General features: G+C 42.1%; 2 protein-coding genes and 1 long non-coding RNA gene across 4 annotated transcripts; 1 reads left to right on the top strand and 2 right to left on the bottom strand.

Moving 5' to 3' along the window:
• Window positions 1-21: 21 nt before the first annotated feature.
• Window positions 22-2,444, bottom strand: ADAM20 (ADAM metallopeptidase domain 20). The gene is given in 2 exon segments (XM_015864641.3): window positions 22-286; window positions 288-2,444. Coding segments are annotated over 2 exon segments (2,196 nt in total). The 3' UTR covers window positions 22-247.
• Window positions 2,445-2,529: 85 nt separating this feature from the next.
• On the top strand, window positions 2,530-6,347 carry LOC116653464 (uncharacterized). Its single transcript, XR_004307320.2, has 2 exons — window positions 2,530-2,619; window positions 6,208-6,347. It is a non-coding gene; the product is annotated as an uncharacterized LOC116653464 (long non-coding RNA).
• MED6 (mediator complex subunit 6) lies at window positions 6,248-13,510 on the bottom strand. 2 transcript variants are annotated; one of them, XM_015864642.3, is made up of 8 exons: window positions 13,473-13,510; window positions 12,561-12,720; window positions 11,431-11,522; window positions 9,926-10,008; window positions 9,126-9,234; window positions 8,586-8,701; window positions 7,792-7,819; window positions 6,248-7,196 (listed from the first exon to the last, which is right to left on the bottom strand). In XM_015864642.3, the coding sequence occupies exons 1-8, from the start codon at window positions 13,492-13,494 to the stop codon at window positions 7,066-7,068; spliced, it is 741 nt and encodes a 246-aa protein (XP_015720128.2). In that variant the 5' UTR covers window positions 13,495-13,510; the 3' UTR covers window positions 6,248-7,065. The 2 variants fall into 2 exon arrangements, with proteins under 2 accessions (XP_015720128.2, XP_085405111.1); XM_085548985.1 differs by lacking the exons at window positions 9,126-9,234; window positions 9,926-10,008.
• Window positions 13,511-14,142: the final 632 nt, after the last annotated feature.

Below are 14,142 nucleotides of genomic sequence, written 5' to 3'. Positions count from 1 at the left end.
AGATACAAAGCAAGAGCAGCGTACCTTATTGCCTGCATTTATTAACTTAAAGATAACAATCTGTTTAATAACGTTGCATTAGACTATAACAACTCCGAATGTGCTGAATTATTTGGATAAGGTACCAGCTGGCTCTGCACAATGGCTACCGGAGACTTTCCTAGGAGCATCCAAAGCCACAGCTTTATTGGTCTTTGCAAAGTGCACGGCAGTAGATTCTGTCTCAGCAGTAGTTGTTCTGTAGCAGCTACTGGCATTTGCAATATTTCAAACAACCACTAGCTTCTTTCTGTGGATTCACGCCTTTCCCTCATACGCTGTGCCCATATTTTCCTCTTATTGTATATGGCAAGAATACCTCCGAGGACAAAAGGGAGAAAAAAGCCAATTAATCCTATTCTTAATCTCCGAAAAAACTCCGATGGGGGGGGTCCGCTGTCAATGCTACCTCCAAATCCTTCCTGCTCACAGTCTGGAGGAGCCCAACCGTAGTTGCAGTGACAGTGCTTCAGGTTGTTACACACTCCTCTGCCATGGCACTTTGTTACGTTACAATCGTAATTCAGCACTGAAATATTGGTACACGTCCTTTCAATACAAATCTTGTCGCTGCCACACGTCGAACCTTCTTCCACAGCCCCCATGTCACCTGTAGGCATCCCTACGTGATATTCAAGACCCCAACACTTTTTACCTCCGGCCGGGGTTTGGATGACTGTTATGTGGTTCTGCAAAGGGAGCGACTTGCGTATGTTTTCACACTGTAGCCTACCACATAAGGCATCTTCAACACTGCACTTAGTATAATGAATGTTGTTACGAATGCCACAGTTTCCAAAACGGTCACCTCGAGTATTCACTTCTTTGAAGCACTCAAAAGGAGCAGGCCTGGCTTGTTTGCCAAAAAGATACTGGCACTGTTTTCTGTGGGAAGAACATTTTCCTTTATAGCAGTAGGAATCGTCGTTGCAAGGGGTTCCATCTTGCACATACAGGTCTGGACTGCACAGAGGGGAGGTCCCGTTGCAGTACTCCGGCAGGTCGCACTCATCGGTACGCGCTCTGCAGAGTGTTCCTGCTGGACGCATCTGACAGCCCTTGCAGCATGTCCCAGAAGCACAAACTGAACCTTCAGTCAACGTGCAGTTAGGGTGACAACAAGGATCTCTTCTGCATTCTGATTTTGAACCACAGTCGCACTGCTCTCCGCTTTCTACTATCTTATTCCCACAGTATTCACCCTTACTACCTAAAGTGTAGTAAGTGCCATGTGCTGGTGGTTGACGCAGGCAGGTACCACCAGTCCCAAGCAGGTCAAAGTAGTCTTTGTAACTGCAGTCACTGAATGAGTCGGTGTCGGATTCGCTTTCGTACATAATGCACCTCCTCCGCCTACAGTTGCAGTGCCGTTCATCGTGGCGCATCCCAAGATTATGGCCCAGCTCGTGGACAAATGTGACAATAAATGAAGACAGCCTCCGGTTGGTGTAGGAATCAACTGCTGCTGACCACTGCCTGTCACATATGGACCCCAGATACGCCAATCCCAGGCTTTTTCCAAAGCCCTGAAATGCAAATAAGTGAGCGGTGTCGTGCTGCAATCGTGGATACAGGTCTGATTTTCGCCATCTGTTAAAGTCTGCAAGTGCCTTGTTTACAGAGTTAGTAATGTTTATAGGATTGCTTTTGGTCCAGATCTCCAGTCCCACAAGGTACAGTTGTACAGAAAGCTGGTCATACAAAGAGTCCCCAATGTTGATGATTTCTAGGACTTGCCTCAAGACTCTGGATTCATTCCTATCTGACCTCTCAAACCGCACGTTGTCCACAACCACTACTAACTTCACATACCTGGTGTGTGTCCACCAGTACTTCAGCGTGTACTTATCCTCTGTTCGAGGAGACTGAAGCCAGGGCAGCACAGACTTTTGGTACTGCAGCTCCTCCGGGGTCAGCCCGCACGAGGGGCCCATAGGCACACTCTCTGCCTCCATGCGGTAGAGCATGTGCTTAAATGATGGATTATCAGTGATGGGCTCGATCTCATAGGTGCTTCCTTCCATCCAGAGCACTCCACGGAGGCCCCTGTCACAGGTGCCGAGGGCCACCAGGGAGCCAGGACTTCCCATCACCTCACCTTGGTAGAAGCAGTTGTCTTGCACATAGACGTGCTCCTCCCGGCGTGCTCCATCCTCACCGTAGGTGACCAAATGGAAAGGCCGGGAGGCCAGGCCCTTCCTGGGCCGCAGGCGCAGGACCTGTGGCCGTCCTTCCACCTCCAGCCAGTAGGAGATAGTCAGGGGGTTGGTGGTAGCCCGGGGCCTCAGTTGTCGTGGCACTGTCACCCACATGCCAGTGATATGAAGCGGCCTGGAGTCATCATCAGGGATGGTGGGGCACCCCACCAGGCCCAGCAGCACCACCAGCACCAGCAGTGTCTCCATGGTTACTGCCCAGCGTTGCCCCACGCTCTGTTTGTGATGGGCTGGAGCTTGGAATGGAGGAGCCACCCAAAGGTCTAGAACTGTCCCTCAACCCTTGGGAGGTAATGAGGAAGATCAGCAACACTGCAGCCTCCTTTGCCTCCTCAGTCAGGAAATGGCACCCTGCTGCCCAGAGGTATCTATTGGAAGGCCACAAGGCACCTTCCCCTGCTCTATGAGTACAGGCATAGGCTCTTGTGGAGGACTGAACAGAATTAATCCAAAACAAGCAAACTCCCAGCTTTCTACAGTCCTCATTTCTCCTGCATGGATCTAAGAGCTCTGTGTGAGGAGGGGCCCCAGCTAAGTTTCACGCTCCTGGTCATTCCCATCTGTGTTGAGCAAATAGATCATCTGGTTAGACCACCAGGGGAAAAAATCTTAACATTTCAAACTGCTGCAGATGAGCAGGCAAACTACTTTCTTATCCTTTAGTATACTTAGTTAGATACTACACAATCAGGACTAGAAACTATGCAGGTTCCATTGTCCAACTCACTGCAGGTTATTTGGGTGGGGGAGGAACACGTGAACAGTTTCACACCATGTTAAACATTTAAAGCAAGCCCTCTGGCATCAAGATTACCTAAAGAGAGATGACACTTTTGTTATGATTAACAGAACACTGCACTTTGTCCTCTGATTAGGAAAAAACAAGAGGGAGGTACATTCCCATTGTATGACAATGAACAGGCTGGAAGAAAAAAAAAAGACCAATCTTATAGCAGAGTAGAAAGTTTGCATCAATCCACAGCTACTTCAGCAGCAGAAACATGTGTTTGGCAGGCGTAACTGGCCCTCTCTGTATGCAGAAGTGCTTTCAAACTTGTTTTTTGATGTGCTCATCCCCTAAAATTTTAACAGGAGGTACAGGCTTTTATGAAACTGAATCTTAGCAGGAGAATTACTTATCTCGCTTACTCTCGTTGAGTCTTTATGCACAGGTCACAGACTTACAGCAGTCTTGAGGACCACAGGTTGAAATATACTGTCCTAATAGAAAGAAATTAAGCTTCCTGATTGTTGAGATCAGTAGTACTAAACCATACCTCGTTCCACTGGGAAGATTTCCCCTTACTACCCACACATCCATAAACCACATTATGGTACAGAAGGATATTCATCAAGTAAGTGATCATTTGTTCTGTGCATGAACACAGGACTAAAACAATACTTGATCCAAAATTTATGCACCTCTCCAAGGTAACACACAGCAAACATGTACTGACTGTTCAAATGGCATTTAACTTCTTCCTTTTTTTTTTTAACTAGAGAAAGGTTATTGAAATACAAAGTACGGGTGCAGGTAGCAAAGAGGAATGGGTGAGCACAATGCATGGTCTGGTCACATCTTACTTGGTGAAGAGCAGAAAGGACTGTATTTGTGACACATTTCAGATACTGTTAGCTTGAAGTAATGAAGGGAGATAGCAAGGCTCCCTCTCTTCCTATAATCTGGCCAGATTTTTGCAGTGCATATATATGTACGCATATCTGTTCATATTGATATGCATGCAGACATATGCATCTTCAGGCTCTCAGGAGAAGGCTTTTATTAGATTTTTAGGTCATCTTCAATTCCTTCAACCCTGTGATTTGGACTAAGAAAAGCCCTTTTAAAGTCTGAACAGTTATTATCTAAGAGCAAAAGTAGAGAAAAATGTATTTCCTTTGTACAACCAAATACCTCTAAAACAAAGTGACAGTAAAAAATTCGGAACTGCTTATTTCCCTTTCATCTATAAGCTTTACAAATACGGAACGTCCTCTGAAGGACTTTGGACTTCAGTGCTCAGGCTCAGACTAAGAGATACTGTATAAATACCAGAAGGAAAAAAGACTTAGATTCTCATACACCAAGAAACATAACTGACTAAAAGATAGCAGTTCAGCAGCTTTTTGGCAGTAACTTTGATTTTAGCAGTAATATCTGATATAATGTCACTTGAGCAAGTAAATATCAAAGCTCATTTAACTGGTAAAGTTGTTTTAGAATATCTTGTCAACAATAATAGGATCAGACAAGATTCCAATTCCTTACTCCCTCATGCAGTAAAAGCCTTCAGCACTGAAAGATGGCTGCTAAGAAATCAACACATTCATCGATAACATCTCCCACTGCTCTGTAACATAATTTGTGCTTTCTACAGCTCTTGATATTTTTTTTTTTTTTTTTTTTTTTGCAGAAGAGATCATTCCTCCTTGGGGAAAATAAAATAAAAAGGCTTACTGCATTCTAATTCACGTTTTCATGCATGGAAACCATTTTCTATCCTTTCAACAGCTCATATGCTGGCATTAACTCAAGATGGATCAGAGCAGACGACCATCCTTTTTAGTGTCCTCAGTCTGACACTGATCAAAACCAGATGCATCTGCAGAAAGCAAAAAGACTGTTAAGAGAGGCAAACACAAGGACAGTCTGCCCCCTAAGTGTCACTCTCCTCTCTAAATCAGGTCAAATTTTGAGCATGAAGTGCAGTGATTCGTTTTAAACGTAACTCCATTCAGCTTCATTAACTTGTCCATGCATTCTTACAATGCAAAACAGAACAAGGTATCACACTTGCTTCACAGCACTCAATTTTATAAAGGGTCAGTATTTGTCTTTTGCTTCCTAGGAAAGTCTAGGTCCTACCAATGGCTGCATAGGACTTCTTTTCTTCTTTCCCTCTTATTCATATTATTGCCAATCTTCAAACCCCTTTTCTTTGGCAGAATTCTTCCAGTACTTGTACTGTACAATACACCGTACTGTAGGGGTAGCCCACTGAATGACAGAACTCTTGCTTGTACTAGCATCCTCTTTTGACCATTTTGACATGCTTTTAACAATAGACAAGGTATAGTTCCTATGCTACTAATTTCAAATCTTTCTTTGATGTACAAGTATTTAATTCATCTCCCAAACAGAAGTAAAACCCCAGATCTTCATTACAGGGAGATCTAGTCATCTTTCTTAACTAAGCTTTTCCAAATAGCTTATTGGTTATAGCAATATGAATAACCGTGTAGAGTTCACAGAATCACAGAATTCAGAGTTCAGCTGCCTTAATAACCCCTTTACAAGAACTTCACCTGAATATCAAAAATTCAGTGGAGATTCTCAAGGCTTCTCACCACTCACGCCTCATTTTTGGGGATGCCTCCTTTCTACCACACAGGTGAGCAATATGAGGGCTTGGGCACTTCTCAAGTTCCTTCCTTGCAAAGGGATTTAACAGAAGAAGCAAAACTTTTACTCTAAGCATATTCATGCTACCTTGTAATTATTCAAGGTTAAATAATCAGCTCCAGCTTGTTTTGAGCATTCCAGAATAGCTGCTCTCTATACCTAATAGTTCATACTAGCTTATTACCTATTTCCATCAACGTTTCAAGAAACAGTGGTTCATATGTAACCCACATTATATAAAATGAAGCTAACACACACTTAAGTGCACTGATGTGTCAATTTTAGGTTTAATATCTGCAACAACAGCAAATAGCTGTTGGCTTATCTGTATTTGCTATTACAGCTTTGGATTGAAAGGGCAAAAATCCCATGCGTCTTTCCATTGTTCAATAGCTACCCCATTAGAACTCTTGATTAGTTACTAAATCAGAAAACAAGGCTTCTCTTACAACTTCAAAATAAATGTGAGGAAACAACAGAAGTAGATCTTAGTCTTCCTTCCTACCTACATTTCATATGCTATGTCCAGCTCTTTTTGTCACTTTCTAGAATCTACTTCAAGAAAGAAGACAACAGTTGAGGAAACAAGTTACTCTGCGATGCTCCATGACTTTAATAAAAGCAAAAAGCAACAACCTGCTGGCCATTTCTTTGCAATGAGTGGTTTCTAACTTTTTTCTGCAAGAAAAGAAGAGTTGTGTAAACAGCATGCTTAAATAACAAAGTGCTCTTTGCAATGTTTCACTGCTCTGCCTCCTCGGGTCTAAAAGGCAGATGACTAACCAAGGTGGTAAAATGCACCAAGAAGGTGCTAAAAGCACAGAGGAAGAGATATGTAACTGACAGTGGAGAAAGAAAGGAGAAACATAAACAGCTTCACACTCTTTAGGTGAATTTGCCTTCCCCAAAATAGCCCATAGCATATTTCAACATCCAAACCAAAAACAATTGGTGCTTGCACATATGGTATAATTGCTACTAACCAAATAAGCAGTTAAGAAAGGCATTCTAGCAACCAGGATTTTATTAATCAAGATATGAGGTGGGGGTTGTTTGTTGTTGTTGTTTTAAAGGGTTGTGTATCTTTAATTGCTTACAGAGCAAACTAAGACACAAGGAATGCAGGGGGTTGTAGATTTTAGGAGGCTGCAAAATACATCTCTGTAAAATCCATTCCCAGTAGCCAATATTCAAAATAAGATGAAAACTGAAAACACCTTACTTGAGGCAGTTCACATGCTGCTATTAACACTTTTGTAACAGATTTCTACAGGAAAAGCTGTTACAGGGGCTCGAGTTCCTGAAATGTCACAGTCTCAGTTTGAAAAGTGTAAATATGAAGAAAGGGAGTTGGAATCTGCTGTTTTCCAGGTATTGATTCATCCAGACATGCGTCAACTTCACCCTTCACTGGAGTCTCATCCGTTTTTCAGGTGGCCCTTTAGCAGCAGCACTCTGCTGAGCATTCTTTACAGTCTCTTTCTCCTCTGTCTTGACAGCTTCAGGGGCTGGTTCTGGCTCCTTCTTTATTTGATCCACTTGAGAAGTAAAAGCAAAACAAGGTTAAACCTCCTATTTTCATTCCCAAAATATTCTTCAAAGTGTTTAGAAAACACTGATTTTAAAAGGATAAAATTAGTGTAAAGGGTTTAAGAACTAAGGAATAAATTCATGCCCATACAGTTTGAAATAATAATAATGGAGTTGTTGAAAAGATTTTATGCTTTTCTTGTTTTGAAGTTGCTTCAGATCAACTAAAAGCCTTCACATGCTTTCCTGAGCAACTTGCCAAAATCACTAGGATGCTGGACTGACCAAATTATTTCTTTCCTCTTTTGCCTTTTCCCTGTCTTCTGCTTCCAAAGACTATTTTCCTGCATTTGGACCTTCAGTTAACATCGTTTTTACAGAGGCAAGGGGCAGCACATCTTCAAGACACGGAGCAGAATACACATTTTTTCAGTTTCCTTCTTGCTATCACTAAGATCTCTTCTGTTGCCTTTGCACAATTTGGCAATGCCAGAATTCCAAACCACCTCAGTGGCAATGGTGAGAAGCTCACAGGGCAACAGGAAGACTTTACTGCACACAGCATATTTTTTTTTAGCTCTTGTGATAATATCAGAGACTTACCTGGGACAGGCTTTTCTCCAGGCTTTTGCTGCGGGGGAGGAAAAAACAACACATCAGTGGAACCAAAGTCTTAATCCTTGACCCTTCCAACCGTTCACTTAAGAATGCAAACCATACATGAGTTGAAGGAAGAAGGGAAGGCTGTCGAACAGATCCCTAAATACACTTAAAACAAAATCCAACTTTTAAACACAGAGTTTTAATTTTTATAACATCCAGTTTTTCCTCAGACAGCAGAAAAGGACTAAATGCTTAGCAGAAATGAGAAAACGCTCAGCCAGTTCTCGGTATCAGAGGAGCAGTTTCCTGAGTTGCTGTAAAACTTATTTTGATTACTCCCAACCAGAAGACACAATGGCACAAAGAACTATTAGAGATTATCAGAGGGAATCACAACAACCTCACAGAATGCTGAGAATTTCCACTCTAATTAATGAGCACTCAAAACAATGGGGTAACCAGAACACAATAGTTGTGGTGATCTGATTCAGCTCACAAAGCAGGAAACCGTAAGCAGCAGCAAAGTCAGATAGCTGACGTTTACAGACCCTCCACAAATAGATAAGGAATTGGTGTAATGCAATTTGCCCTCATAGTTTCGCCAAGGTCTTAACTCCTGCAATTACCAAGGGGAATCCCACACTCAAACCAAAGTTTTCTATTTCGAACTTATTACTTAACTTGCATTATCATTGTAGAAAGCACTGAAAATTCCCACTGTCAGTTTCAGCTGCTTATGACTGCCTTAAATTCTGAGTAAGCTGCAGTAACACCGTGGCTTATAAGTGTCGTACCTGAACAAATTTGGGTGGAAACTTCTGTCTTAGGTCTAGAAGCAAAGCATCTACCCGCTGTCTTTGGAAAATAGAACTTGGTTCTTCTTTCTTCTTGGCTTTCGGCTTAGCTTTCTCTGCAAGTACAAAAATGTAAGAGGAAGCTAATGAGAAGTTTTGTTCTCTCAGCAGCTCTTTGATGTACACAAAGTTGGAATGCAACTCTCCTCTTAACCTCAGCTCCATTATCTCTGTTTTGTTGTTGTGGTTTCTTTTGCAGAAGACAGGTTAAGCATGATTTTATACCTCAAAACAAAGTGTATTCTGGTCTCCAGTAGGCTGAAGTTGGGTCCATTGTGTTGACACAAAGCTCACTATTTTATCTCCTATCCATGTCTCAGTGTCTATCCCTTCGGCAAGATTCCTTCTACCTGGCAGTGAGCACCAGCTTACTCCTCAAACAGAACATCTCCACACCATCACATGTGCTGCCTCAAGCTTTTCCCTCCTACGCTCTCAATACTATCTTCCCTTTCTCTGAAGAGCAACTAGGACTCATACCTCGTTCTTCCTGATCTTTGAAATGCCACCAGTAGCCTTTTGATGGGTGATAGCGACAATAGGACATGGCTTCTTCAAAAGCAGACTGAATTCCATGTACAGCGGTGAGCTTGTAGAACAAGACAACATAAGGCAGTGTTCAGAACTTAAGGCGAAAGTACAGTAGACATTTTTGTAAGCAATGGTTTTAAGATTAGTATTCTGTATTCATTTATGTTTTGGGAAAGAAACCTGGGACAGCTAGTTTTAATCTATTGCAAAGGATCTCATAAAAACCTAGGTTTTTTCTCTTCCTAAATTTACAGAGGAAAAGTTGCATAAGCAGCAGCTTACAAGGAGGTCAGAAGAAATAAATGCAAATAAAAACAAAATTTAAAGAGAAATCCATATCAATCTAAAAAGAGAAGTCTGATTAGAAGAAATACCACATTACCATAGTATGAGCAATTCAAAGCTGAATGTTCAATTACTGTTTAATATATATTCATCACTTAATTTCTCTTTTGATTACTTGAACCTCCTGTTCTGACAGTTGTCAATCTTCAGTTATTCTGATCCCTTAGTTCTTAAGGAATGCATCCTACTTTTTGGGCCATGCTGCATCCTGCCAGGATCTTTCATTTCCATGTGGAATACACAACCATATTAACTGCTGGCATTTCTTTTAAGCCCACACATACTATTTACATACATAGCATAGTACTACAGTGAAGAAAAGTCTGAAAGCCTGAGGACAACAGAAAATAAAAGCAAATACAAACTGTTCACATACACATATATAAAACATACGGAACACTTACAACTCTGGAGTTAATGACAGACCCTAAGTCAGGTGCCTGATAAATCACTCCAGCAATAATATAGTAGTCAGCCAAAGGAATAACTGTGGGGAGAAGAAAAAGATAGGCAGGATCAGTTCGAAGTTCTGGCTAAAGACTCCATATTTGTTGCTGAATTTTAGGAGCAAAAATAGAAACTGCAATATCCTCACCAACAAGTTTTGTCTTTTTATGTCTTTCCTTAAGGGTGCTATATTTGTGCTCTTTTCACCTAAGGGGAAAAGCCCCAAGGTCTGTTTTACAGAGAGGAAAGCATCAGACTTAGGTCCTCCCCTATTGCAAGCAAATAACTGATCTCAGTGGAGTTGGTGTTTTCAGAGTAGTCTGCTCTCTCCAACCTGTGCAATTTTCATAGCTACGTTTCCTAAGGCCAATGGCAGCTGAGCACATGCAAAGGGTGCCTTCCTAAATTCATAACATTCTGCCAAAAAAAAAAAAAAGAAGGAAAAAAAGAGAATAAAAGGCCTTCCAAAAACATCCCAGTTGTCTCCATAACGTTCTACTGAATGGACTTCAGTTTAGAAACTGTAACAATGATGTCAGCTTCACATTCCCAAGACTGGTCTGTGCGCTTGTTTGTTCTGGTTCCTCCATCTGCTTTAACTCATTTTGTCTCAGCCTTTTTACTGACAAGGCCCAACTCCTCCTGTATTTGCATTTTACAAAGCTTGGATACCTGCCTAAATTAATTGGCCAAGACAACTGGGGACATATTACAGGCAGTGAAAAGAAGGAGGAGTTCCTTCTCAGTGTTTCCTAGAAGCACAAGACGATACAGAACAGCAGCTCCCCTGCCTCACAGCTTAACACACGTATTGTGGAAGCCAAGCTCTACTCTTGATTTAAAAGATGTCTAAGCACAATGTTTTGATACGCACCTTTTGAAAGCTAGACAGAAAGCCTCAACAAAAAAACAACAGGATAAGTCAAAGTCCTATGCAGCAACAAAATGCACGTGCAGAGACTAAGGTACTAAACATAAAGTTAAAAAGTAACTAGCATTTAAGAACCACGAATGAGCACCTTCCCTAATCAATGGAAATCAGAGCTCACTCCCAATTGCATCGTAGCCACTTCAGGTGATTAATCGTAATTAAACTAAGCACTAAGAAAAGATATAATTAGCCTTACATTTAATAATTAAAACGAAAAATCCTAGAGAGCCAAACACATAAAATGTTGTGTCAATGCTACTACCAATTTCAAAACACACCATGGGGCAGCACTTTCTCATTGCATTCTTCACATTTCACCACCAGATGGCAACCCCGGCTACGAGCACACCAGAGGTCAGCAGTGACAAAATACCTCCACCTCACCTCTGTACAAAGCCTCCTAACCTTCCACTTCAATTTAGGATGAAGGCAGAAAAGGGGAGTCAGAAGTGTTCAAACAAATGAGGAGCACAGAAAAGAGACTAACTGGTTGGCTTTCTCAACAGTGGCAAGGATTAAATGACCTCTCACCTTGTGTTGGAGATTGCCTTTGCTGCTTTCGGATAATGAAGAGAATGGGCTCTTGAGCGTGAAGGAGGATGTACTCCACTCCAACCATCTGGCTGAAACAGAAACAAGCTGAATAAATATCTTTCTCAAAGTAAAATCTGTGGGATGTGAAGAGATATCAAGGGCCTAGCACTATAGCAATAAAGTTCTCAAGCTTTCTATTAGCTATTTCTAAATAAAGACATAGGATTTCATAGCATTTCCCAATCTAGTTATCAAAACCCACACATACACCTGCATATAACCTATACCTGCATATACAAATGACACTGCAACAATCTGACACATCTAAAGTGAACACACTAGTGGCCAAATAGCAAGGAAAACACAATCTATTAACATGAAAATGCCATTTAAACACAGAAAAAGGACCAGTGTATGATGTGACTATCAGTATATCTCATTCGAAAGCCCCTCTACAACCACATCCAAACACAAGTGGCTTTACCAATGAGCTCCCAGCTCAGTTTGCACACTCCTTATTATATTGTAGAGTCTTGAAGTATTTCTCTAACACCTCACTTGTGCTCAGTGCAGCAGATGGGAAACTGCAGAGAAAGTTAACTTGCACATACTGCCATCTCATTACACAACCATCTGTGACCAGCTTATTTACAACGTTCCATAATTTCATCATCCACACTAAAAAGCCAGCTCCTAAGAGGAGTTGTGTTCTAATTATGGCACGCAGCCAGCGTGATATGGAATTACAAACTACTTATTGCCACAAAAGTATCCTCTAACATAAACCCTATTGACTGTAGGAAAAAAACATTTAAAGCCATTACCATTATCTGTAGAGCTGGGAAGATGAAAGTCAGCAGCTTCTCTAATTAGAAATATCTAAAAGGTGACTTAATAGAATCTCTGCATGTAGCTAGGATGCTTCAAAATCAACACTCCTTCAGATAGCTTTGAAGGAAGAAGAATGTAACTAAAAAAGGAAGAAGAAAGCCGGGCTCCCAGGAAAGTGGTGGGACTACAGAGCTCTAAAGAGAGAAGCAGGTTTCCAGCTTGCTTCCATTCAGTCACCAAAGATGGACAGAGAGACAGAACATACTAGTAAGAAGCAGTTTCAAATTGCAACTTACTTCAAGTGGTCCAAGGTCATCCGCTGCATTTTGACAACTTCATTGTTACAAGTTCTGTCGTAGAATGGGTTACTGCGCTCTGAGAAGTAGTCCAACACGCTGCCATTGTTTAATATTGGAATCCAGGCACTGTCCACCCAGGAAATTCCCAGCAGGTTATCTGAGAAGAGAAACCTACATTGAGTACCAAGGCAGCAAGAAACACCACAACCATCACCAACAGTAAAGCTGCCACCAGCTGATGATTACAGCAGGTGCAACACAGCCCCATACAAACCAATTCTAATTCTAAACACATTTTATAGAGTTCAAGTAATAACTGATGTCCCTCAGCCTTTTGCAGTTCTGTAGGTACAGAGCAGAAATACAGCATCTTAACTACAGTGTTCTTCTTTCTTTGACTCCCAGCTGCTGGTACATCTTTAACAGCTCAAGAACGGGAGTCAGTAATTGTGATTTTGCGTAGCAACCTAATTACACTTAGCTCGTATGAGCCTCATTACAGAATCACAGAATGACCCGGGTTGGAAGGGACCTCAAGGATCATGTAGTTCCAACCCCCCTGCCTGGCAGGGCCACCAAACATACACCTTTACTAGAATTAGCAGTGAACAAGAGTACTGAATAGAGAGCATAGGAAAAGCACAGTTCCCTTTAAAACACAGATATCAGGCAACTTCAATTTGTGTTACTAAGTCAGAATATTTTGCTGAAAAAACGAAGCTATTAACCTTACACTAAATCTGAGCTAAACCTGAACGATGCTGTTATCGCACTAAATCTCTGTGCTATCACATCAGCTGATACCACGTTTCAAAGGTACAGGTGAAACCTGTAATAAAGAACACACACACACACACCCCACCCCCCAGAAATGATGTTAAGAAAGATGCTGTCTCCTCCGCCCCGCACCTCGGACATCCACCGCCGCCATGACTGCAGAGAGACGGAAGTGGAGCAGAGCGGCGCCGGCACGTCGAGCGGCGCCACGGTGACACAGCGCCCCCAGCGGCACCGCCGGGAACTGCGGGCTGAGGGGGGCTCTTAATGAGCGCTGTGCAGAGCCGGTACGTGTTGGGGTGGGCACGGGGATGAGGAGCTGCCTCCTGCGCTGGAAATAATGGTGCTCGATGGCTTATAATAAACCTCCAATTACACGGCGAGACCGGCTGAAGGACTGCCGGGAAGAACTGCTCATTTGGTGACATTGTCACCTTTAGTGCAGGATGAAAGGATTGGGTTTTTTTTTCCCTTGGCTTTCTCTGAAGCTGGAGTACTAATGAGGAGTTTTTTGTAGCAGGAGGTGTGGGTTACACGTGGGGAGCTGATGGATTCTGCAGGTGAAATGAGGGATTCATGCTCGATGCCTTTAATGTCACAGAAAGGCAGCTAAGAAACGGATAGTCAGACATTCACTAAGGATTTATTTGTGTTTCAAAAAATGCATAAAACACACCGATAAAAATAGGTGCCTTTTCATGATTTGGTGGCATTTAATATCATCTTTGTCCAAGTGGAATTAATTGTATGTATTTCTGCTATCAGAGCTAATGAGGAATTGTCCTGCTCTGACCCTCTCTGC

The sequence above is a fragment of the Coturnix japonica genome, chromosome 5 (genome assembly GCF_054131305.1).
Source record: "Coturnix japonica strain WE chromosome 5, WE-NBRP24, whole genome shotgun sequence".
Lineage (NCBI taxonomy): Eukaryota > Metazoa > Chordata > Aves > Galliformes > Phasianidae > Coturnix > Coturnix japonica.
Note: the sequence above shows the minus strand (reverse complement) of the source record. Positions and strands in the feature narration are given on the sequence as shown.